Raw genomic sequence first — 26,303 nt, 5'->3', positions numbered from 1 at the left:
AGGCTTTAGAACAGCTGGTACAAGAGCAATTAGAGCCAAAGGAGACAGATGCTGGAATCTTACCAGAAAGTCACAGCGCTGTGGTGATACAGACATTAATGAAAATGGGTTAATTTAAGATGTAAGAGCTAGCTAGGAATATACCTAAATTATTGGCCAAACAGTGTTGTAATTAATATAGTTTCTGTGTGATTATTCAGATCTGGGCAGCCGGGAAATGAACGAGCAGTCTCCACTTACAACCCATATAGTATGCCTTAAGGAATCACCTGCTTTTGAGTTATTTACATATTCTTTAGCTTCTCCTTTAAAACTATAACCTAACAGTATCTCCTAAGCTGGCTCCATTCAAGGTAGGACAAAAGAAGCCAAGAGTCATCCCAGCCCCAGCAGAGTTGCTCATTCCTAGCGCTGCTCCTCATGCTGCCTTTACAGGTGATCCCGAGAGGCAGAGCACCTGCAGCAGAGGCAGAATCCCCAAGTGCCTACATATCCCCCTAAAAAAGCTACATCTGTGATTATACCTATTACAAAGAAATCTTGGGGCAAAGCCACTCATTTCCTGTCTATTTCTGTTTGTGGGTGTTAGGATGAGGGGTGTGCAGCTGTGCTGAGCACAGAGAAAACAGAGAACATCTCTACTGTTGTAATTCCTGGTGCCTGTAACTCTCCAGGGTTAGAATGAGGGAAGAGTAAACAGAGCTAATGTCTCTAAGGAGAGACATCTCAAACAGAAATGAGCCGGATGCTGAAGAAGAGTCTCACCTAAAGGCATCTGCGCCTCTCCCCTAACAGTGAACCTCAAACTGTCATTCCACATGTGGCCAACAGCAATGTGACAAGAAAGGATGCGTGTAATCCCCATAATCTAAACACAAGGCTAGCGTAAACTGCCATTCTGACTTTTCTCTTCTGCAATGCTCCAGTGTCATGTTGTAATTTGGGTGGAATAAAGTCTGGACTGTCCTAAGTGATACATATCAACCCTAGGGCTGTAGGGCTACAACCTGGCTAGGGATATAGATCGGTTGGCACAGTGTTTGCCTAGCATTCATCAAGCCCCGAATTCAGTCCTCAGCACCTCTGTAAAACCAGGCATGGTGGCATACACCTGTAATCCCAGCATTTGGGAGGTAAAGGCAGGAGGATCAGAAATTCAAGTTTACCTTTAAAGATGTAAAAGTTTGAGGTCTTTCTAGACTCCATGAAACCTTGTCTCACAAACAAAGAGTCCCAATAGATCCCAGCCACACTCACTGACACACAGGCAAGCAGCTACCAATGCCACCAGGAGACAGATGCGTAAGCCTCCCCAGTCTAGGAATTCCAGGTAAAAGCTCTTTAAATTAAAAATCGCAGAGAAGCTCATGTGTTAGTCATATGCTGGATGGTGACAGCTAGCTGAGGGTGATGGCTGCTGGGTACTCACTGTGAGTTCTTGCTTTATGTACTCGATGGTGGCCTCAAGTGCCCTTGTGCCCCGGGTGGCTTCATCTTCCACTGCCTTCACAGTCTTAAGGAGAGAGGTGACATTGGTCACCATCACCTGCATGGGAGGAGAAAAGCATAGGGTGTGCTGTCTGAGGGTAGCATCTGAACCTTCTATGTAAATGGTGTGGAAGATAATTTCCTTCCTTCATACGAGGAAGACGATCAAATGTTCTTCCTTCCAGCAGTCTGGCATATCACCATCCCGTCATGGTCAGCCCCCGCTGGAGTCCCACCCTACCTTGGCAGCTCCTTTGAGCTGGTACATGGAGGGGTCATCAGCTGGCTTGCTAGCAGCTCCCTTGGTAGCACCAATGAGATCAGAAAGAGCCTTGGCCACGTCTTTGATGGCATTTATCAGCACCACCTGAAAGAGTAGGAGGTTGGTGAGTAGAGAGGATGACCTTCACTGCTGGCTTCTGCCAGGGCGCAAGGATGCGAGAAGGGGGCTCTTTATCGGTAGCTTTATGCTCTGCACATGACACCACCATTCAGGAAGCCACCCTTGGAGGGTCTGTGGCTCAGGGAGGCCAATTTTCCTGCTGCTGCTTATAATGATAATAAAACTAACAGAGAGGCTGCTCCCACTGCTGCTGCTTAGGCCGAGGCTGAGAACTAATGCCTACTTTGACACCAAAGTGGAGGCTGATGCTGAGGCTGAGGCTGGGATCTGGGTACATAGCCCCCTCCCCCCCTCCCCGGCTGCCAGGTCTGCCAACAAGCTGTCTCTGACTGGATGGAGGTTGCTAAGGCAGAGGTACCATCATTGAGGAACCATCACTCACCCAGAAGCAGTGGTAACACAGTGACAGCTTCATATGGGGCAGTAAGGTCTCTATGGCACTCTAGCTATGTGCCTGCAATTCCCTGCCCCGCACCACGAGTTTGGATACGTAGATCTTTCTTCCTGTTGTCTTCTACCTGGAACCTGGCTTTTTCCATCCTCTGGGTTCAGCTTGAACGTATGTCCCAAGAGACTGATCCTGACCACCTAGCAATGGGTCTAACCCCTGAATACCAAACTATTATCAGACGGCCCTGTTTAATACTACAGTCGTATTAGTCCACGGTGCCACTTGATTTATTCGCTTATCCATGATTTATCTTCTCCTACGACCCAATGAGGTTAGAACAGACCCTATTTGGATTCCTCCTCAGAACGTGTTCTGGCACACACCTGGCACTCAGTGAATCTTGAGGAAGAAATGAAGACAAAGTGGCCTGCTCCATCCTGGAGCTGATGATATCTCGAGTGCTGGAGCTGGAACCTGAAGCACCAGCCAAAGGGAGAGCTGACATGAACTGGGTCACTGCACTGGCGCCAAGAGCAGAGAGTTTGGAATTTGGACTCTGGTCAATGTGATGCCAAGGGCCCAAGACTTAACCTTCACAGAGTGCCAGCCTTTCCCACCTCATTCAGTTGCTGTGAGGACCAACCAGGGTAATAAACAACAAAGCCTTCTGCTGTCTCCAGAACTCCAGACAGCAGTGACACAGAACCATTGTAACTTAACAGCCTCCTGTCATCCTCCGCACCCTTTGCTGTGTCACCTCATCAAGAGGGCCAAGGGACCCCAGCCAGCCTCCTGCACCCACAGGCTGGGGTCAGCTGGTTGTGAAGGCCTGACATTCTCTCCCGAGCCTGTAACAGTGAAGATGTGCAGCAAGAAATGGAGGCACAGCAAGCCAGGGCTGCTGCTAACTTCAGCGTCCCGGAAGTACTGCCCTGTCCTGGTTACTTGACAGGTGACTGACATGCAGAGGGAACATTTTTTTTCCTCAGCAGATCTGAAAAACTAACTTACTTATTAAAAATTTTAATTTATTAATTAGTATCAGTGTGTGTGGCAGTCCGAGTAGAACCCCATGGAGTTGCTTTCTTCTCCCAACTTTCTGTGGGTTCTGGGAGTCAAATTCAGGTTGTCAAGCCTGTGAAGCAGGTGTTTTACCTGTTGAATCATCTCACTGCTCCCTCCCCCCCATTTTTTTTAAGTGAGTTCTCATTAGAAATTGCTGCTTCAGGGGACTGGCCAAATGGCTCAGCAGTTAAACACACTTAACTGCTCTCCTGGAAGATCCAATTTAGGTTCCCAGATCCCACATCAATTAGCTCCCAACTGTCTCTAGCTCCAGTTCCAGGGGACTGAAAGCCTCTGGCCTCCTTGGGTACCTGTATTCATGCACACATACCCACAGCTGACACACCCACCCACACATAATTATAAAAAACAAAGCACTCCAAACCTTCTAGATATCTTGAAAACAGAAACCTCTTTTTTAAAATTTATTTCGGTTTACGTAAATAAAATTAATTTTAAAATCTGCTCAGAAAAATGACCCCTCTGCATGCCAGTCAGCTGTCCGGTAACCAGAACAGGATGGCACCTTTAAATAAGGGCCACTGACTGGCAGCTAAAGGTCTGCGGAGCAGATGGCACGCTAAGTGCGCTCACCCCAACAAACAGGGATAGGAGTTGGGGAAGAGGCTGCCTGGATGGGGAGGCAAAAGGAAACAATGCCAGGGGTCACGGAAGATTTGAGGTAGCTCTAAGAACTCATTTTGGTTCTACTTTTTGTATCCAACATAACTTGTTGAGATAAGATGTTTTCAAACAAAGGAAAAAAAAATCCCACAGCAATTTAACACATTTCTGTGTGGAGAAGATCCACAGCTTTCTCTTCAAAATCAGCTGGTGGGAGAAGATCACGGGAGTGGGGGTGGGATTGCACTTCCAACCTCAGCAACAGGGATGCCAGCCGTTCCTTCCTTCCTTCCTTCCCCCCAGGGTGGGACCACCGTCTCAGATTCCTGCAGAAGCATTGTGCAAACAGTGGATCTGAACTCTAGGGCTGCTGGAGGAAACCGAGCTGGGGGGACACAAACACTAAGAAGGGTTCCTCACGGGGCTCCATTGTCTCGGAGGACAGTGGGAACGGAAGGGGCAGGGGACACAGGAGCAAGGTTGGTGGCCCCCAGCTAATTAGTGCAGTCATTGCTGCCCGCCCAGGTCCTGAGGGGCAAGTGTTATCTAGTTTGGGGCCCAGTGGACTAAACTGCTGACACCTCTGTTACTAAGACAAATGCAGGGGAGTGGGACAGGCTCCTGAGGACTCCAGCCGGCTGTCAGCTCCAGGCCGTGGGAACATTGGCTGGCTGTGTATCTGGCATGTGCCAGGTGCTGCTATACACGGTGTGCTGGTGTCAAACATGAAAACCTGCGGTGACTCTGGCCTGGAGAGGGCGTTAAGGCTCAGGTGGGGCATTTCAACCAAGTCACCACCTCCTGAGCAGAAAGTCCTCCCACTTCTCCTCCCTCTGCTTCGGAGCCAGCCATCTCCAGCAGTAAGTGACATGTGCGCCACACCCTAGGCCAGAAGCTGGGTCACCAACAGCCCGTTGCCAGACATTCACTTTCGCCATAGGTGACAACATTCCTCTCTCTCTAGCTGCTCCCCCCCCTCCCCCCGCCCAGCTTTGGCCACTCTTGAGGCATTTCTTTCCTCAGCAGGTGCCTGGAAGGTTGGAGTTCTCCAGGCTCAATCTGACATCCCTTCTCTTGACCCATGCTTTCCCCTCCCTGAGCCTGCAGATGCTGAGAGGCAGCCACACCTGAGTCACACCTGCGCACAGGAGCAGGCTCATGCCCTCGATGCTTCTAGCTGCTTGTCTTGCACTTCTGATTCCTTAGACTGGAGCTCACTCTCCTCCCTCGGGTCCGGATGGCTCTCCCCCCATGGATGGCTCACTTTCTGGCTTCATGAAGCTACATCCTGCTCCAGCCCGACCACAGGACACTTGGCATTCCTCCCTCGCCTTTATCCTCACCATGTCTTCTTCAACCAATTGTTCACCAGGCCTGGCTGACTTATCCTCCTAAGTTCCTCCCAAATCCATAGGCTTGTCTCAACCCCTGAACCGTCATGACAGTCCACGTCTCTGTCAACTGCTTCTTATCCACTTCTCCAATCAAGCATACACATGTATTGCTTACTTCAAAGGCTACATGCTTAACCCCATTCTGAAGCCTGATGCAGGGTGTATAGGAAAAAGAGAAAGGCAGTCTCCAGGTCCCATTCCTACCTGGGTCTCAGGGTCATTGGAGCCCAGGCTGGCAGCCCCCAGTTTGACCACCTCGGCAAGCTGGGTGATGGTAGCTGCAGAGGACTGAGCGGCCTGGGCCAGCTTGTCTGGAGTCGATGCGGCCCCTGACACGAGCAGCTTAGTGTCTTCCACCAAGGCCTTTGCTGTCTTCAGAATGTTCTCCCTGGGAAAGCAGGGAGGCCAGAGAGACGGGAGAAACAGAACAAAACCTGTTCACTTGCAGTTGGGAAGGAAGGAAATCCTTTCCCGGGGGCTTTGAGAAGAGAGGCCCCAGTGATCCACCCCCCTCAAGGGGAGGGGAGTCTTCCATGCATGTGAGGGTGTAGCTTCAAACAGTATGTAGCGGGATTGGTAGCACGGCTCCAGAGAGAGGCTCAGCACAGTAGCTAGGCAGAAGCTCAGCTTCTTCCTATGGCCCCACAATCTCCCAGATATTTCCTAGGCACACAGGGTTGTGAGGGTACATAGCTTGTACATCCTGCTCGGGGCTCAGAGCCCATGGGGCCAGGCTCCAGAATGGACAACAGAATACAGAGCATCTCCACTCTATCACAGCCCCACAGCCCTTGCACTGGAGAGACAAGAAAGGGGCTGGACACATGATAAGGATTTAGGGGTCATCAGCGGTAAACCTGCAGAGCCACTGACACACGTATGTTTAATGAAGGCTCCGAGGAGGCAGGAGGCTTTGGGAAGTGAATGCTAACTCTGCCTCTCCTGGTCCTACTGGGTCTATGGGCAGCCAGAGGGGCAACTCCCTGGTGTGCAAACATCAAAAAAGCTGGCCTCAGTTGGGGAAGACCGATTCTAACTTGTCAAAGGGAATTATTCTGACCCTGTGGTTCACACCCCCTCTGAGAATCTTATTGACATTCAAGTGGATAAAGCACATTTCTGAGTCCTGGGCAGAGTGTGGTGACCAAATGTGATCACCAGTTTCAGGGATGCCAGCTGGAGTCTCCCCCAGTACCTGTGATCTGCAAAGGTCTCGCCATTCTCTGCATTCAGTGTCCCTGCTGTTGCAAACATGATGGTGGTATCCAGGTCGGCGATGATCCCAGAAACAGCAGTAGCAGCCGTGATGCATGCTTGGGTCCCCTTGTTCCCAGCCTGGAGAGCCGAGAGCACCAAGGATACCTGGAAGGTAGAAAGGGGAGCCAGAGAATGGAGAAGGTAAGACTAAGATAGTGTGCCCCCATTGAAAACACTGAATTCTCCCTCTCAGAGCTGATGCGGCATAGAGGTTAATGGCACAAGATCAGAGCCAAGAGCCTGGGTCTGAGTATCAGCGTTCCCATTCACACGCCACCCGACCTTAGGTACCAAGCCTCAGTTTCCTTAAATGTAAAACAGTTAATTACAAGACAACACATGCAAAGTGCCCAATAAGGTGTTTGTAGGTCACAACTATTTCCTGGAGGGCAGTGCTCACAAAGTCACTACAATGCTTCTGACACCATACTGAGGGATCAGGTTTAGGCTCCCAAGATGTGGGTGGCAGTTTCCACCCTTCAATTAGGTCTGGAAGGAACAACTACTGTCAATACTCATCATTCATTTGGCCATGCAGGGCAGGTCACTTTCCAGAGTGGATCCCAGTGGAGCTCCTGCATGTCACCATCCATCACTAGGTAGCAATGCAGTGACCCGAGGGTCCAGCAAGTTGGCTAATGGCTTCACCTTAGCACACTCCATAATCAGAAACCCCGGGCGCCAGCTTCTACCTGCACCCCTTCCTGTTCCTAGAGACACTTTCTACAGCCGCAGCCTGATCGCCCCACATGCTCACCATCAAACCATGTGTCCACCTGCACAACGTCTGTCAAGTCTGCCAGCGGCTAAGGTCCCCACACACCTGCCTTGCTGCTCAGAGTAGGCGCTTTGTCCTGCTCTCTTCCCCCAGCACTGATGTGCTCACCCTGTGAGATATAGCTCCAGGTTCCCCTAGATGGTTCTCTGTTCTCCTTCAGACAGGCGGTTCTGCCCAAGGAGTATGAGTTCACTATTCCTGTCCTCAGGACAGCCATTGTCCTATAGATCAGAAACAGTTCGTCACATGGCAGCTGAAGGCTCTTTATCCTCTGTACACACTCGCGAGTCTTGAGCATGCTCATGCACATAAATGCTTTGTAAAAACATGTATGTATACACCATGTGTGGGTGAGGGAGGCATGGGGGTGAGGGCAGAGGTCAAACCCTAGGTGTCTTCCTCAGTTGCTCACCAAACTGCCTTTTTTTCCTACCCCCAGGTGGTAGTGGTAGGGTGGGAGCGACTGAGCGGGACAGGATCTCTCATTGAAAGCTGACAGATTCTGCTGGAGTAGTTGGCTAGTAAGTTGCAGGGCTCTGCTTGTCCCTGCCCCATCAGTGTTGGGATTATATGGGAAATACGCGTCTCGAAGCATGACGAGCAAGTGGGCGTCAAAGCATAAATAAGAGACACGGAGTTTGGGATGTTCTTTCTTGTACCCTCAGGACTCAGGAGACTTGTCAGCATAGTTTGGCAGAAAGGACACAGGGACCATTTTCTCCAAGACAGGTCCACAGAGAACTGTTTCTTTCCGGGGATGGCTGGTTTTAATTGCCAACTTGCCACACCTAGACTGACTGACCTAGGAAGTCTCAATGTGGGCCTGTCTTAAGATCAGGTTGGCCCGTGGGCCTGCTATGAGGAATTTCTTTCTGCCTTTTTAATTTTATTTATTTGTGCCCAAAGAGGCCAGAAGATGATGTTGTAAGCCCCAGGACTGGAGTTACAGATAGTTGTGAGCCACTGCGTGGAAGCTGGGAATCAAGCCCAGGTCCTCTGGAGCAGTAACTGGTGCTCTTGACCACTGAGCCAACTCTCCAGGCGTGAATTTTTCCTTAACTGGGTTAACTGAGGTGAGCCCACTGTGGGTGGTACATCCCCTGGTTTTGGGCCCTGAACTGCATCAGAGTAGAGAAAGCTGAGCACGAAGCACACAGACATTCATTTCTCTCTGCTCTTGACTGAGGCTCTGACGGGACTAACTGTCCGAAGTTCTGGGTGCTGGGATTCCCCCCCAGATGGACTGTAACCTGTGACCTAAAACAAACCCTTTCCTCCCCTTGGTGCTTTTTGTCACAGCAACGAATGCTAGGAACTGGCCACCTCCTCACCTCCGTCCTCCCCGTGTCCCAAGTCAGGCCACTCTGAGTGGGAGCAGCAAGACCAGGATTGGCTCAGGAGGATTCTGCACACATCTTGGGTGCATGGAGAGATGGGCAAAGTCTTTGAAGTGAGGGAAAATGCCTTCCTCCAGCTGAGAGGTTTAATTCTAACTGTAGAGACCATAGCTGGACAGTCCCGCGGGCTGGGGGAAGTTGCCAGATAGAGGCTCGGCCTGGCCCAGGACTGGTTGACAGAGCAGCCTCTGTTAGCCGTTTCCCATTGAGCGCTTCCTCTGCCCAGCCCTCTGGCCTTGTCGCCAAGTCTCGGAATAATGCAGAGCTCTATGCACACAGACGTGACGGGAACTGCGGAGCAAGGATGCTCCAGCCTCACTACTTGCGGCTGCCACAGGACTCTGATCCAGAAACAAAGCCAGAAGCTAGCAGACCCAGGGAGGATAAAGAGCCACTGGGTATGAAGGGAGGATCTAATGCAGGTCTTGTCAGCTAGGGAAGTGCCATGGGAGAACAGAATTTCAGAGGAGGGGGGCTATTTTGTTCAATGTTTAACTCCGTACCTGGCACAGTACCAGATACTGTTACACACCTTGATGCTGTGAGTCAGAGATTGCACGTTTGTGTGCTCGTTTTATGGATGAGGAGATTGAGGCTTGGAAACGCGATATAACCGATACGCTCTTCAAGCTTTGCTGCCCACACTCCTGACCATCTTCCCCAACAGCAGCCCCGAGGCTCAGAAGCCCAGGGCAGGTTTCTCTTCCTCCATGGTCCATCAGGTGACTGTCCACAATCACTAGGATCACTCTGCCTCACAGTATGTAAGTGGAGAGGTCATACACCAAGTGGATCTCAGTCTTTTGCTTGTCACAGAGACCACTCTGCTTCACACTTCGTTGCTTTGCCTTTGGAGACCGGGTCTCACTAAATAGCCCAGGCTGGCTCTTTGGGGTTTCGGCTGCACCACTCTACCCAGCGCCTCCAGTTTCTCGGTCCCAGCTCTAGCACTCAGAAACTCTCTGAGACAGGGGATCAGCCGTTACAGGGTTGGCGGTGATATCAGCCTTCCCCTGGCTGGCTCTGAATGCTGACTTTGGTAGGGCCATCTGGAGAAAGTCCCTGACTTTCCCAGGGCTGCCTCTGTTTTGCTCGGAACTTCTCAGGTCCTGTGACAGCACCCTCACTGGGGAAGATCTGGGTGGCGAGGGAAAGCGCCACCTTAGCTGGATTAACTTTGGTTTCAGTCTCCACCAGAGCTGGTCACACTGTCAGTGCTCAGCCCCATGGCTATATCCATCTTACCCACAAGGGACCCCTTACCTTCTCAGTGACGGAACGGGCACACTCGATCAGCTCTCTCTTGGTATAGCTGTCTGTGGGGCACACCTGGAGGGCCCCTGCCTTCTGCACCAGGAAGATACAGCCATGACCCAGGTCCTGCACACGTGTGCGAATCTGGAATCCGATCTACGGAGGCAAAGCCAGAAGGGGGAAGGAGTGTGAGGGACCCTGCCATTCAAGCCTGCCCTAGGTGGAAAATTTCTCTTGTGCCTTCTGGGAGCCCAGCTAGGAAAATTCCATTCTATTTGGAACCCTGTCTGGTGAGGTAGGGAATTTAGTTGATTTACCTTTCTGTAAAATGACTGTAAAAATGCCCACAGCCTCCATTAAGCAAGCCTGTAGCTCACCGGGCTAGCATAATGCCTTCCTGGTGTTTGTTCATCTTCTCCTGGTCTGGCTCATCTGGGTCAAGCCACCTGAGAGTCTATACCCGAGGAGTAGATGTTCCCCAGACTGAGCTCCGTGGGACGGTTATCGTTATTATCCATCTAACAAGCGTTTACTGAGTTCCTACAGTACACCAAGGCCTCTCCTATCCGTTCCATTTCATGAATTCAAAGTACATCTTTTGCATAACTTAAAGTAGTCAGATTTTCATAAAACTGGTATACTTATTAAACAGAACACCCCTTCCTGGTGTATTCATGGTGAGCGCCATCCCATGGAGCCCAGGCTTCCTGTCTCCTGAGCTGGGGTTGACTTTCCCTTTTCAGTTCTAAAGGCTTGGCAGACATGCGTCCCTATTTCATTAATTTACTTGATTAAAAAAAATTAAGACAGGATCTCACATAGTCCAGGTTGGCCTCGAACTGACTGTAACTGAGAATAAGTTTGACCTTCCGATCCTCTTGCCTCCACCTCTCAAGTGCTGGGGCTACAGACGTGTACTATAGCAAATTCAGTCTCTGCGGGGCTGGGGGTAAAACCCAGAGCCTCGCACATCTTAGACTAGTAATCTATCAACAAAGCTAAATCCCCTGGGGCGTGCATTTGATTAAGGATATTGGGCTGAGTGATTAGAAGGGGTAGTTTGCCTAAGAGAAGCCAAATAACTTCACTATAGCTAGGCTGCTAGCTGTCTCCTTTAAGCTGTACTAAATTCCCCCTCCGCCTTCCGAAAGCATGCATTCCTCTGGTTCTGTTTAGTGTCAGTTTTCACTTTGAGCTGGATAAATACAGCCACAAATGAACTGCCTTCCAGGCCAGGTAAGCAACTAAGAAGAAGAGCAAACACTTGAAGCGTGAGTCAGTGTTACCGCCAAGAATCCACAGTAGCTACAAGCAGGGTGTGTGTGTGGGGGTTCTTCTAGCATTAAGACTGTTTACCAAAAGGGCCCAGATACTGTAAATAGTTCTGGAGAGATTATGGCTGGGGGACTCTATCTCCTGCTTGTATCTCAGAAGGCAAAGTTTAGGGCAGAGTGACTCTGGAGAGCGGAAGGACTGCATATGTCTGCTTTCCTATGCCCACTGCTGGGAGAGAAAAGGCCACAGGACTCTGAAAGTATCTTCTTGTGTGCCCTGGGACAGGCTCGCCACAGCTAGGCTGTCCCGTTGACCCTCTCTGTGGGATGCACAATAGGGAAGTTAGCCTGGGCGTCTACAGCATGCCAGTCTGTACACGTCTGAACTGGTGCAGCAAACGACATACCACTGACTGGGGAAAGATGTTTACATACAGCAAGGATACCATTCAAACATTCATTGTTTGAGACAGAGCTCGGGCTGTCCAGGAGCTCTTGATCCCCCTGCTTCAGCTGCCCAAGTGCTGAGACAATCAGACATCTATTTTCAAGATATGCTGAAGGCTTACACACGACATCAAGGCAAAGTCAGGGGCTGAGACATTAGTTTCAAATTTAACTTGGTCCTTAAAGGCTTCCACAAAGTCTAACGAGGATATCCAAGGGGCGGCAGTAAATTAAAGGTGGGAGCTCTTACACCCCCAAACGACAGGGGACTGCTGGTGACACCAGGGGAGAAGGACACAGTGGAAGCAACACCCAGGGAATTAGAAAATGAAACAAAATAAGAAACCCCTCTAATTTAAGTTTTTAAGAGTGGTTTTAATAGAATCAGAATTTTGTTAGCCTCTCTGAACTTTTGTTTGATTATCTCTGAAATGAAGAACAAACGATCTTTGTCTTGCAGACTCTGTTGAAGGCCATAGCACCTGGGCTCGGCACTCATCACTCTCCCTATTTTCCAGGTCACGGTGAGATACTTAAACACAAGAGGACCACAGAGTCAGCAGTCTACTGGCAATTTCACTGGAAGGTTTTACGGTTGGAGGAGCTTCCTAGAAAGGGAACAAACTTTCAAGATTGGGATTCCACTGATAAGCACTAAGAATTACCCAGTTCCCAAAGCAACATTAAATTTCTCAGCAAGTCTGGCCCAACTTTGCAAGACCCACAAGGTGGATTGAATGTACGAACAGTGTTTATTACAAAGGAATGCTGCTCAAAGACACACAACTTAGGGCTTCAAACCGGCAAATTTAGGAGAGCATTACTTGAGCCCCAAGAAAAAAAAACCCAGTTCCCTTCTTGCTCAAAGAAAAATATTGTGGGGAAAACCATCTGCTTTTGTGCCTTAAAGGAAATTAAAAAAAAAATGCTCGGGCCTTGGTAGAGTTTTAGATCCGATTACAATGGGGCCGGGGAAGAGTTGTCTATGAAAAACGGATCGGATCGTTTTCCTTTACTGCTCAAGACAAAACAAAATGAGATGACTTTTCACAGATGTTAAAAGCAACTGGATCCACGACGGCTTGCCTGGGGGACCTTATGAGAGTCAGACAAGGGTGGCATCAGAACTTGGATCAACTTAGGAAACGGAACAGGAAAAACAAATAGTATGGACAACAGAACCAGGCATCACTTTCTCTCTATCAGACAGCAAGTTTTGGGTAGAAATCAAAAAACCAAAACAACAACAAAAACCTAGAGTATCCATCCACCCATCCCACCTGGGGTGCAGGCATGTTTCCCCGGCCAGTCACTTTACAGATCCTCTCCCTGCTTACAAAGCGGTGATGTCATTTTCCCAAGAGACAGAGCTGCAGTCACTAAATCTTTTCCCCAGGACTCAAATTTAGGAGCCACAGCTCCTAGGATCTCAGTCTCTCCTTCCCTCTCTCCATCCTTCCTTCTCTTCTCCCCACCCCCTCCGGGTGTGTGGATGCTGGTGCATGTACCCATGTATGCACACGAAGAGGCCACGAACTCAGGTCTCATGTTTGTAGAGAACTGAGCCATCTCCCAGCCCTCTCTGTTCTCTGCATTCAGAGAGGAACTAATCTTAAGTTGCAAAGTTGCCAGAGGGGTTTTCACTTTTCTGAAGACTTTCCACAGTGCTATTAACAAAGTTGTAAGTTTTCCATGGAAAAATAAACAGAGAAAGATCCTGTTTGATGTTGGAGGACAGAGGGCCAGCTTTTCCTGTAATTGTCACATTGTGGAAAAGACCAGAATTTGGAATCAGCAGGGCACACCGCAGGCTCTGCAGGAAAGGCTTCCCGCTTGCCCTAGATGTAAATATTTTCACAAGCTGGGATACGGGGCCCTCTCGAGTAGACAAATAACTTCCACAATTTTGGTATGCTTTAAAAAAAAAAAACCTACATTGCTTCAGGGACCTCCTAACCTTCTCAGTTTCCCCCCAAGCATCTGTCTGGCAAATGCACACAGAGAACGTTCCTGCACAAGCCACTGGTAATCTTATATTCTCGCTGCCATTTCTGGTTGTGGGTCATACTGCTCTTGTGCCTGGACTGTAAAATACATCTCAAGATGCCCCACTGGAAACAGCAAACCTTACTAACAATGTCAGAGGTTAAAGCCCAGTACCCAGCAAGGTGAAGTGTTGAGTGGTTGAGTGACAGATACTTTTCCCTGTGGCCTTGGTGCTATTGTCGAATCTGTGTTGCTGCAGGGCTCTGCTTGCTTCCCACACTGGGGTGGGCAGCTCATGAGAACTCCATTACGGAAAGGACAGGCCAATGTTCCAAACCCAGACAGATGAGGGTGGATCCCATGTGCAAAGCTTTCCATGGCAAGGGGTCCAAACCTCCCTGGCAATCATGGTCTGTGTTTTTAATCCCCTCTCAAAGCCAAACACTTCTTTCCTTTGTACTAGGGTTCCCTGACTGCAACACAAGCCCTCTTCTACTTGTTTATGAAATTCAAAATTACACGTTGATCAAATGAATTATATGTCTAGATAAATTATAGACTAGAATTATAGTCTAGTCTGACTAAAACAGGGAGACTATTAAAAAAATGAGAAGGAGGGGGATAAGGAGAAAGAAGATGAAGAGGAAGAGAAGGAGGGGGAGGTGTGTAAAAGAAGTCAAGCTTTGGTATTTTCTTGGTGGCGTAACATAATTATTATAAATGCAATTATTCATGCAGAGGTTTAACTGATTGCTCTGCAATCTGAAGACAGGGGCATGGTTAGAAACCAAAGAAACTCCATGCTGAATATATATGTACCTCAGTACATATATATGATATGCCTGTTCACATGCATTGTTATGACACGTTGGAAGAGGATGTGTTTTGGGTCTGTGTTGCGATAATTGTTTCGAGAAGCCTCTGTTAGACACGCTTGGTCCTGGCTATTCCCAGCAGAATCAGCAGCACTGGGTAGGTGGGGGCAGCGTCTGCCATTTCAGGAAAAGGAGCAGACCAGTTACAAACCTATAGCTCCCATAGCCCCAAACGCTTAGGAGAACACTGAACAGGATGTACATTCATTAACGGCTTGCTTTTCACAGAACGCGTTACCTGTATCTTCCTGTGTTCCTGTTGTCCCATCATGCTGTTTCCCAGACTGAACTTTCTCTAAGGAGCCAATACTTTCTCGGGCCCTAGATACCCTTCCAGGTGCTCGCACTAACACAGCTGCCACCAGGCCCTCTGGGTCCCAAGCTCGGCTGCCCTGTCCCAGGAGACCACTCTATTTCTCATAGTTTCCAGAGATGACTGCTCTCTGGCAGTGGCCAAACTTCCTAGTCAAAGACTCTTATGAGTATAGACTTGCTGAGGCCATGTCTACTCTAGCCTCGGGATAAGGAAAGCAGGTGGGGCCTGAGAAGCACGATGGAGGTGTCATGGTGGGTGGGATCTAGGCCAGTTCTTAGAAAGCCAGGATGGGTTCTGCATCATGTAAGCAGACTTCTCAAGAGAGGGGATATGAAATCCCACATGTGGATCTAATATTTGGGGGAAACTTTGGAAAACATAAACATGATTGATGGGATGTGCTGGGGCTGGGCAGGAAGCAGGAAGGGCAGCCCCAGCTTTGGGAACTTTGAGAGGGTGACGGGCAGCTGCAAGGAACCTGGCAGATCATTGTAAAGAGGCCCCTTCTATCTGAGAGCCCATTCTCCAGGGTGCCCTAACGCTTGGCCTTAGCAACTGACTGAAGCTCGGGCATCAGTTTCACAGTAGGGGGAATGAAACCTGCTCCTGGCTGTTGTGATGGGGTCTTACAGAACTAGGCTACAGGGTCCTCCACCCTCCCATCCCCAGGAATGGGGACCATGCGCTTGCTTCTTAAGATAGGGGTCTTAAGGTGGCAGACCTCCTCTGGTTCGGCGGTGGCTGCTGCCATCTGGCCCTGGAGAGCCAGGTGCCCATAGTCACTGGTCATTTGTGAAGCCAGGCCTCCCAGCTCCTCCGGGTTAGTAACCGACTTAGTCATCTGAAAAAAGAAAACAAGCAAGACACAAATACATACACACATACACAAAGAGAAGCATCAGAACCATGTGTTAATACCCCGGGGAAGCCAAAGGGTTTCATTCACTTTTAGCCCCTGGGGAAGGTGGAGGCCAGGCCTTGCATGAGGGCTGAGCACAAGAGAGGGCAATTCAAGCAAAGCCCATGCTATATTGCACAAGACAGGCCAGAGCTGGGACTATTTTGCAGCAAAGGCCAGATGGGGGCACATGCTCAGCACGCAGGCCGTGCAGCACGGAGCTGGGGCCTCCGGGGCCGATCTCAGGGAGCTTGTCCTTTTGGGATCACTGGAAGAATTCCCACAAGGAACTTAGGGGAATAAGCCTTGTGAAGGGTGTACCCTGATCCAGGCTTCTATGGGGATCTGGGCAAGAGAGGATCTGAAGACAGCACTGCCACAAAGCCATGAATGAGACTCAGTGGAGAAGCCAACATCAGGGAAAGAAGGGAATTAAGTCTTGGGGCGAATTCGTACAAAGCATCACAAGGTGCTACCAGAAACGTGGTGGTCCACAAACCCAGTCTCCCCGCACCTCAGATTAGCATGCCAAAGTTTAATGTTATCCAGTCTGTTTTTGCAGTTCGTCTAAAGACATTCTTTGTCTCTTTTCTAGGGATTTCACGCTCGTTTATCTCTTTCTCATTCTTTTTAAACTCTTATTTTTATGTGTACTTTTGTGGTGTGTGTGTGTGTGTGTGTGTGTGTTGTGTATGTACCAGAGTGCATGTGCGGAGGTCAGAGGACAACTTACAGGAGTTGGTTCCTTCCTCTGTGTGGCTTCCAGGGACTGAAGGAAGGCCGTTAGGCTTGGTTACAAGCATCTTTACCTGATGGCCACCTGCTTGGCGACACTATCCATGCACTTTAACACCTTGACTTTAAAGGGCTGTTCCATTTATTTTTAAGACAAGGTCTCATATGGTTCAAGCTGTCCTTGAACTCAGTACACAGCTAAGGATGGCCTTGAACTCCTAATCCTCTGCTTTTACCTACTGAGGACTGGAATTACAAGCATGTGCTACAATGACCAGCTTAAAGGGCTTTTAAAGGGCCTCTTTGAATGACTCCATATCTACTGAAGTGGGAATACTTATGTTTTAAGACCCAATGTTACAGCCCTTTGGAACAGTGGGTTCCAAAGTATATAACCTGGACCCCAAGAGAATGAAGTTGTATCTTGAGCGGCACCATCTATGCCCTGTCAATAGGAATGCAGAGATTCTTTACCTACCAGGTGAGGAGTGCCTAGCTCCAACCTAAAGTGCCAGGCTAGCTACCCCAGGATGGCTATCTTCAGGAGGCTGGGCTTGCTGGAAATCGCAGAGGCCAAGGCATGAGACAGCCTGGCTCAAAGCCTGGCCCAGAAGACTCTCTTAAAACCTTATGAAGCCACTCAAAAATGCCTCTTCCCATTGCCACGCTGGACATTAAGGGGCCTTTACTCTGTCCTGTCCTCCCCTGAAAGGACAGTCATGGGGTAGCTCCAGCTTGCCAGGACACTTAGAGGTACCTGTGACTACTCCCTTCTCCCTTAGGCCACATTCACTTAAACAGCAGGCCTGGTACAGAGTTCCCATACATGAGCAGAGCAGGCAGGGAGGCCTTCGTGATCCAAGTTCAACCTCTAGTGGACACACAATTATATGACAGAGCCATGCCTTGGCCACTCCAATTCCCAGTGCAGGCTCATGTGGTAATCTTCTCTAATCTACAGCATTTGGGACTCCATGTGGAGAGGAACATTTTCTGGGTATTAGCTCTCTGAAGATCTCATTTGTCATACTTCGCGGAACTCTATAAAGTCAAGAGAGCACACGCTGCTTTCCAGGGCTGATTACAAAGATTCATCTGAACAGCGTTTTGCATTGTTTCAGTGAAAGAAAAACTACTTTCAAAAGTGGCACAGCGTCTGCTATAAGGAATTAAGAAAAAATAAACCACATTGATTTTGCCTAAAAGACTAATTTGCCCAAGTGTTATGATACGATTTTGTCAGACAGCTTAGCCCTTTACTGTTTTGTTCCCAAATATCTTCTCTTCTATGAGAATTGAAATCTATTAAAACACCCTGAGTGCTTTCAGAGACGAGTAAGACTCTTTCCTTCTTATTGCTATCTTCTGCCTCATTTCATGCCTTCTTGAATGTTCTCTCCTGCCTCTATTCTCTGTCCTCATGCCCAAATGTCTGTCAACCTTAATTCCTTCTTGCTGGGGTATACCACAGGCAGCCAGAGGGACCAAGAGAGGGGGTAGGAGCTGGCGTCCAGGAGGAACTGGAATCACCGGTTGGCCACTCGCTCCAGCACAGATCCCATCCGATGACTCAGATGGTGGTGGACAGAAGGACAACACACAGTGGGCAGGGCATCTCCTTTTCTTACCATTTCCTGAGCTGTGACAGCAATCGCTTTGGAGTATTTAACCACGGTCGTTTGGTAGTCAACGAATGTTCCCTTTGGTTCTGGAGGTGTGCCTTCATCCAGCTGTGGAGAAGAGAAGAGCCCAGGAGTCATAAGAAGCCTGGCCAACCGTGGACTGTACTTTTAAGAATTAGACTTAGGAAAAATAGAGAGCCCCTCAGAGGTTTTTTGGTCCAAACTCAACTCCAACTTCTCCAATCAGAACTGCAATGGAGGTACAAGTAAGGCATCCAGGGGACACAGGCAAGATGGGGTCCCAGTTCTATCTTACAGAAGTGGAAGTATTTCGTCGGAATTATGACTTAGCTAAGTCTTCCACATAAGGAGGAGGCTGCCCACATAAATGAAGGGAAAGACTCCCAGGAAGAGGGACCAGCATTCAAGCACATGGCAATCCAAATGAGTCTGATGATACTCCAGGGGAATACAGAGGGGTGGAAGATGAGGTAGGAGAGGAGGCAGAATCAACATCACCAAGGACTTCCAAGACAGTACTACAGCCCACCAATATCTGTGCTGGGGGATGGCCTGTGATGATCTAAGTCAACAAGAGAAAGAATTGGAGCAGCTAAGAACAATCTGTTGCTTGCCTGCTTCTAAGTGCACCAGCAACTAGGAAAAAGACAGGAAAAGGGAGAAAGGATGACTATGAAGAGGGAGAAGGAAGGGGAAGAAAAGTCCGGGACCCCAACGAAGAAAAAGACCAACCACTTCACTATCAACCCCTTCACGAACATGACGTTGAATAGCACCCAAATGATGTCCCAGGGAGGCAGTGAAGGACATGGAAATCAACACAGGGTGAGCAACTATTGTAAAGACAGGCACCGCCAATGGGAAGGGGGCACAGAGAGCGGTGGGAGTGGGGCTTAGATCTGTTGGGTGGAGCGTCTTAACATCACCATAAGCTCTGGGTAGGCAACTAAGAAAATCTTTTTTGGCAGCTCTTTGTCAACATGGTTGAGTCAAAAAACAGGGCATGTGCTGAGCGGCCAACTGAGGAGTTGCCAGGCAGTGTCTTAATAAGGGTTACGTGTTACAGGCAGGCATGAACTAGCCATGAGGCAGAGATGCGTCACTGTGCATATCGTGCATCCCAGGAAGCTGCTTTCATGAAACTATCAGCGTGAACCATAGCGGAACCTGTCAAGACTTCTCTCCTAGGCAGACAGATGATGCCAGGCACCTCCACCATTGCACAGACCCTATGGACCAGGCGAGGATCAAGCTGGGAGCTCATTCATTCAGCAAGAACTGACTAGATATCTTTTTAAATATCTGCAGTCTGTCAGGCTCCTTCTCAACTGAGACATGGACTAACTTTGAACAAGATGGCGTGCTGAGAATAAAGAGAAGTCAAAATACTTAGGCAAACCTGCCTCTGCCTCCCGAGTACAGGATTAAAGGTACAGTCACACCACACCTGGCTTAGATCTATTTCTTTAAAAAGACCAAGTCGATAAGCTGATGAATACTTGAGAGATGAATGAATAAACTGATTGTTTTATTTCTAACATTTACTTATTTATTTTGTGTGTTTGTGTTCTAGCCCAGGCAGCCATGTAGAGGCCTTGTAGAAGGCAGTCCTTGCGAGGCGGTGGTGGCACATGCCTTTGGTCCCAGAAACAGGCAGATCTTTTTGAGTTCAAGGCCAGCCCGGCCTGAAAGAGTTAGTTCCAGGACAGCCAGGGCTGTTACACAGAGAGACCCTGTCTCAAAATACAAAACAAAACAAAATAAAAAAGAAGCCAACTGTAAGCCAAAGTAGACTATTCGCTCTTATATTGCTGCTGCTTCTTTTATTTTCATTTTTAATTTTTCTTGAGACAAGGTTTCTCTGTGTAGCCTGGCTGTCCTGGAACTCACTCGGTAGACCAGGTTGGCCTCGAATTCAGAGATCCGCCTGCCTCTGCCTCCTGAGTGCTGGGACTCAACAGTGCACTGCCACCACCTGGCTTCTTATATTGTTTTCCAAGTATTTTTCAACAGTCACTGTAACTAACACAGTAGGGGTTTGTGGAGAGCCACGAAATCCCACTTTATATTTTACAGAAAGGAGAGGGAAACCTTTCGTGTGTGGCCTCTGTTGCCAGCAGTTCCTGTCCCTATCAGAAAAGACCAGGCTTATTTCTAAAGAGGGCAGCTGGGCCTGTGACACCAGAGATGCTATTGCCCAGTCAGTGAGGCTCACAGGCTACAAAGAAGGACCTCAGGGCCCAACTTTGACTGTGAGGCTCACAGGCTACCAAAGAAGGACCTCAGGGCCCAACTTTGACTTCTGGGGATTCACAGCGCATTTCCCTATTTTTACATTCATACTGAGAAAAGGAAAAGGAGGCACCATTTGCCTTTTTACTGCTACTAAGGAGCTGTGGACTCCATTAGCTAACATCCCTGGTGGACATGAGGTTTGTTTCCAAAGTGCTGCTGTTCTGCTGCTCTGAAACTCAAACAAACCCTCTTGAGCATGCCCAATGGCCTTGATGAGGATGGGATATTTATGTATTATCTGCCAAACCATCCAGAGTTGAAGCAAAAGTAGGGCAGAGTGAACATTGAAGAGACTGAGAAAGTAGAGCATCAGGTCTTCTAAAGGACACAGGGTCTGACCCAGGCTCGCTACTTCACTAGTGTGAAGATGATGGCAGGAGATTGAGGAGCGTTACTCTAGTGACCATTCCATGGAGTCACTCCCTATGGAGACAGGGACAGCTAATCTCTAAATCAGCAACTTAAGACTGCATATTATCCTGAAATACCATACAGATGTATTCAGGACCCAACAGCAGGCATTTCTGTTAACACTGTCTGACGCTATGGTCAGCTACCACAGGCTGAAAATTAAATGTTGATGAACAACTATTTACCCCAACAATATCAAAAGGACATGACTAGAGACAGAATCCTTGCAGGAAAAGTAGAAACCTTGGAGTCGAAACCATCTTCAGTCTGAAGCATTGTCAACTGATTGGCTGCCCAGTGAGAAAATGACTCATGTCTATGACTGTTGTCTCTGAGAGCTCACCAAGGCCTTTCATACAATTTGATGGCCTATGCACTTAAGTAGATAATGAAAGCATAAGATATTTGAAAGTCCCATTAGAGATTCCTAGACTCCACTTAATTGAGACTGTAAAAGAGCAAGTCAGGGGTAGATAGAGTCCAAGATCCTGCATTCTAGAAAGTTCCCCAATTCCAACGTTGCCATTCCAAGGGATAACACTCAGAAATCACTTTCTAACTCCTCTTGGAGTTTGCTCCCCATCACAGGCCTGTGATGAGGACACAAAGCATAAGTAATTATTTCCATTTTACAAACAAGGAAACAACATTACTTTCACAACGTCTCTCTTACCACATGTAACTTGGGAAGAACTGCATGGTGACTTACAAAGCTGATGAGTTAATAATGAAGAAAGAATAATATGTTGGATATATGACCAGCCACCTGCTCATTAGCTACAGCCATTGGGAAAGGAGGTTTGCTGGTCTCAGCCTTCACTGATGATCCATTTCCCAGAGAAGAGCATGTAGGGACGGAATGTGAGAGAGACGGGGATGTGGCTGAAGGGGTTCTGGGAGCTAGCTTACACCTACCTTGCTCATGGCCTCTGCGATGGCATCCACCATGCCTCCCACCAGCCCCACCTCGCTGGCAGCTTCATTCAGTGTCACCATAATGTCATCCACAGCTTCCTTCATCAGCTGTGCAGCCTCCGTGATGGCATCGTGGGTGTGCTGTGCCTGGGAAGGGAGTTAAAAATGTCTTCAGCAGCACGAAACATTGCTCACTCTTAAGAATCACTTGATATGCTAAAAATAACCCTAAAAAGTCAGAAGATAGGGCTGGCATGGCAGTGCATGTCTGTCATCCTAGCACAGGAGGCCAAGGCAGGAGGCCCTCATGTTTAAGGCTAACTTGAACAGTAGTGAGACCTTACAAGCCCCAGGAGAGCCACACCGCAGAAAAACAAACATGTAATGCATCTGAAATATTTTCTTTCCCTGATTTCATCCATTTACTTGCAGAATCAAAAGTAATCCCTTTTTATGCAACATTAAACTGTCAGGACTAGCTTTATATGCTGCTATATTCAGAATGGTAGAGAATGCCACAGGCTCCCAAATACACAAATCGACACATTTAATTAAAAAATCCATCATACAAAGAAAAAATGTTTTTCGTAACAAACATACTTCTCTTCAACATTGCCCAACACACTATCATTCTCTTTCAATAAATAAGCTGATTATAGAAATGTAGGTGCATATAAAAGAAATAAATCTGCAGAGAGCCTACTAGGCTTTAGAACTATATGGTAAGTTATATTGTGGAACACTGGCAGACTAGATGAGCAGAGTCCTCCAAGGGCTGATGCACTGTGGGTAAAACCCAAGTCACCATATGTTCCTCAAACAGCATCCTGGAGACTTGCCAATGTCAAGGGTGGGAACAGGGCCTTAACATGAACTAGTGAACGGGAACAGCACTGGTGCAGGGCTCCCTAGCAGACACCTCACCTGGCAGGAAGAAGAAAGAGCTGAGCTATGGGCACAGGAAACCTAGGTCTAGTTCTGGCTCTACCGCTAACTAGCTACATGGCAGAGCTTGGCTTTCTTTTCAGTGAGGCGTGGAGAACTGTAGGAAGTCTGGTCATTTACACTGGTGCAGACACCTCATGCAGAAGAAGGGCAGGCTAGCAGGGAACTCTGCTCTAACCCTGTGCAATGTGACCTAATGCCAGTGACTAACCATCACAACTGTACTGTCCTCAAGCCTATATCTGCCTGGGCAACATCTGTGTTTATCCTGGCTCAATGCAGGGGTGTGAGCCTCCCCAAAGGCCCAAGATATTGCAGCTTTACTTTGGTGGATATGAAGGAAGGGAAGCCTATGGGGCATAAAAGAGGGAAACTCCTTGCTTTTTTTTTCCTTTTCTTTTTGTTAAATCAAAGAGCTCGATGAAGTGGCAGTATGAGTCATGGACCCTGGGAAACAAGAATTCCTCCTCAAATATGGCATCTGATAAGATGTCAAACACGCTTCTCACAGCTATCCTTGGGACAACCTTCAGGACACACAATTCTGCCTGTGCAGATGGAACTGAGTAAGTTCATGATTTAGTTTGCCAGCTGACTTCATCATGTAGTTTTATCCTGCTACAAGTCCTAAAGGTGGTATTCCTGTGCAGAACTCTCTGGAGAAAGCTTCTACCCCACAGAGTCTCACTACATGAGGTCAGACAGCAGGAGTGCTTTCCTCCATGTCTCAGTGCAACGAGAACCCTACGGCCACAACGCTACACGACCACATCAGAGCCCAGCACAAGTTTTAGGAGAGGGGGGAGCAATTGCCAATCAGAGGCCTGCTTCCACCCACGCCCTTCATGGGTCTCAGGAGTACAAACTCTTAACACGAGTCGAACTGGAGAGATGCTCATGCCCCTCCCTCTGGCTGGCAGACTACCGACAACGCTCCCCAAGAAACTGGAGTCTCTCAGGAGCTTCAGGCTGGGAGAAGGGAAAGGCTAGGTCTGGCGCCAGTCAGAGAGGGAAGCTGTCTCCTAGGTAGAGGTTTCACAGTTTGACAATTAGTCAACCACCTTGCTGGAGAGACTGGAGCCCAGACAATGATGATGGGCGGGACCACACCGTGATCTGGACTGCTTAGCTATACACACCTCTCACTATCTGCTCACATCTACACTTGGGACTTGGGAGTTACTGAACCCCTTATTTGCTCTTCTTCCCAATGTTGATATAATGAATAAATTATTCTCACTATTCATTGTCTCTTCAATTGGCCCACTGACAGTGGGTGCCAAACCGAGTTTGTCAGCATACAGCAGCTTGGGGGCAGGCATCGAGGAAGCCATAGAAGGGAATCGAACCAGGGTCTGACCATAACAACTCTGGGCATGAGAACATAATTCAGGGACAGCATCAGTGAATCAAAGGATGATCTTTGAACCTCTCAGTAAACATCTCTGCTCTTGGATAGCTCTATTCTTGGATACCTGACCGTTTGCCCTAGAGATGAGCTGATACAGTCTCTAGAAGGTTTGTTCTCCTTCATATTCTCTCTCTCTCTCTCTCTCTCTCTCTCTCTCTCTCTCTCTGTCTCTCTCTCTGTGCATGCTCACATGTATGAATGCATGTGTACGTTTGCACACAAGTGTAGAGATCAGAGGTTGACCTTAGGTGTCATCCTCGGTCACTCTCCACCTTATTTTGAGACAGGGTTTCTCGCTGAACCTGGAGTTGACTATCTGGCTAGACTGGCCAGCCGGTGAGTCTCGGGTCTCTGGGGCTGAGATTACCTGTGTGTACTGTGCTGCCCAGTTTTGTAGGGAGGTGCTAACGATCTGAACTAAGGTCTTCACTCGTGTATGGCAAGCACTTTAGCAACCAAGCCATGTCCTCAGTCCACGCTCTTCAGATTTAAGTTTTACAGATTTCTAGAGTGTCAGATCAGAGTTCTCTTACTCTATGACACCCTTAAGCATGACTTCCTCACCATGGCCTTCTGCTCCAAAGCCCAGGGGCAAGTTCTAGCTTCTGTAAATGGCCTGGCCCCAGTCCATACACTGCGGACTGGCTGAGCACACGAGCTTAGACATCCAAGGACGTAGCAGGAGCTCAATGAAAATACGCTTTAACAAGAGCAGCCCTCTAGGAAGCGAAGTGAGCAGGCCAACAGTGCAGTCATTATTTTAGGGCCTGGAACAATTCCTTAATAATACTGCTCCTCACACATGAGAAAAACCACATCTGTTCTTTCTTGGACAAGTGTCTGAGGACGGCTTCCAAGGAGCCTTTCCTTCTGGACAGGACTTGCACTACAAACCCAGGACAGCAGGCAAAGACATCAGAATAGCATGGGAAGTGAGAGGAGACTACAGCAGTACAGGAACTCAGAACTCTGGGGGAGGAGCAGGACAGCAGATAATTAGCGCTCTCCAGAGAGTTAGATGAGGCTTGCAGGGGGTGCTGCACAGGGCAGCTTGAAGGGAATTCTATAGAAGAGAATGGGGGAGGGGAGGGGTGATGCAGAAGATGCTCAAGGGGCTGCTAGAGGGGACACACACACACACACACACACACACACACACACGTGCTTTGGTGCTGCCTTGTTTTGATTACTGGTCTGATGGGCACGGGGTGTCAGCCCATGATGGCCTCAAATGCCCTGTGCAGCTGAAGACGACTGACCTTGGACTTCTGATCCTCTGCCTCCTCCTCCCAAGAACTGGGATTATACGTGTGTGTTATCACTCCCAACTTACACTGGGAATGGAGTCCAGGGCTCAGTGGATGCCAGGCTAGTGCTCTACCACCTGAGCTACCCCTCACATTCTTGCTTTTAAACACCACGCTCATTCAGATTCTATTAGCAACATTGGGAGGTACTCATCATTAATCTTACTGCGTAGTAGGGGAGACAAGAAATGGAGAACTTGCTAGCAAGAGGCGGCACTAGGATCTGAAAACCTTTATGTCCGACCCAGTCCCTGGAGTGTTTGTTTTACCAAATCACGACTATTCATGACTATTTAACAACATTTTATTATGTGTTTATTTAAAATAAATTTTTACATTTATTTAGTGTACGCATGTATGTGTGTGTGCATATGCGTGTGTGTGTGTGTGTGTGTGTGGATACATGTACATGGGACCTTGCATGCCACAGTGCACGTGTGGAGGTCAAAAGACAACTGAGGGAGTTGGTTTTCTCCTTCAACCATGTGGTTCCTGGGACTCGAACTCAGGTCAACAGGCATGGTGGCAGTTACCTTTACCAGCGGAGCCATCCTGCTGGTAAATATTTAACAACATTTAAACTTTATTTCTTCTACGAATGAGATAAAACAATATCAAACCAACAGCAGATAAAGCTTAATAAATATTCCCCCCAAGGCCGGGCAGTGGTGGCGCACGCCTTTAATCCCAGCACTCGGGTATTCATTGTCTCTTCAATTGGCCCACTGACAGTGGGTGCCAAACCGAGTTTGTCAGCATACAGCAGCTTGGGGGCAGGCATCGAGGAAGCCATA

General features: G+C 48.4%; 1 protein-coding gene across 1 annotated transcript in view; it reads right to left on the bottom strand.

The window, feature by feature from the left end:
• The window catches only part of Tln2 (talin 2), a 473,598-nt gene that overhangs the window by 42,753 nt on the left and 404,542 nt on the right, over positions 1–26,303 (bottom strand). Inside the window, exons 35-42 of the mRNA XM_026779102.1 lie at positions 21,847–21,993; positions 18,211–18,312; positions 15,671–15,790; positions 10,061–10,207; positions 6,561–6,727; positions 5,570–5,753; positions 1,730–1,855; positions 1,430–1,546 (exon numbers count right to left, since the gene is read on the bottom strand). Of these exons, the coding sequence (XP_026634903.1) occupies positions 1,430–1,546; positions 1,730–1,855; positions 5,570–5,753; positions 6,561–6,727; positions 10,061–10,207; positions 15,671–15,790; positions 18,211–18,312; positions 21,847–21,993 (1,110 nt within the window). The remainder of the gene's footprint in view (positions 1–1,429; positions 1,547–1,729; positions 1,856–5,569; positions 5,754–6,560; positions 6,728–10,060; positions 10,208–15,670; positions 15,791–18,210; positions 18,313–21,846; positions 21,994–26,303) is intronic.

The sequence above is a fragment of the Microtus ochrogaster genome, chromosome 5, assembly GCF_000317375.1.
Source record: "Microtus ochrogaster isolate Prairie Vole_2 chromosome 5, MicOch1.0, whole genome shotgun sequence".
Taxonomy (NCBI): Eukaryota; Metazoa; Chordata; class Mammalia; order Rodentia; family Cricetidae; genus Microtus; species Microtus ochrogaster.
Note: the sequence above shows the minus strand (reverse complement) of the source record. Positions and strands in the feature narration are given on the sequence as shown.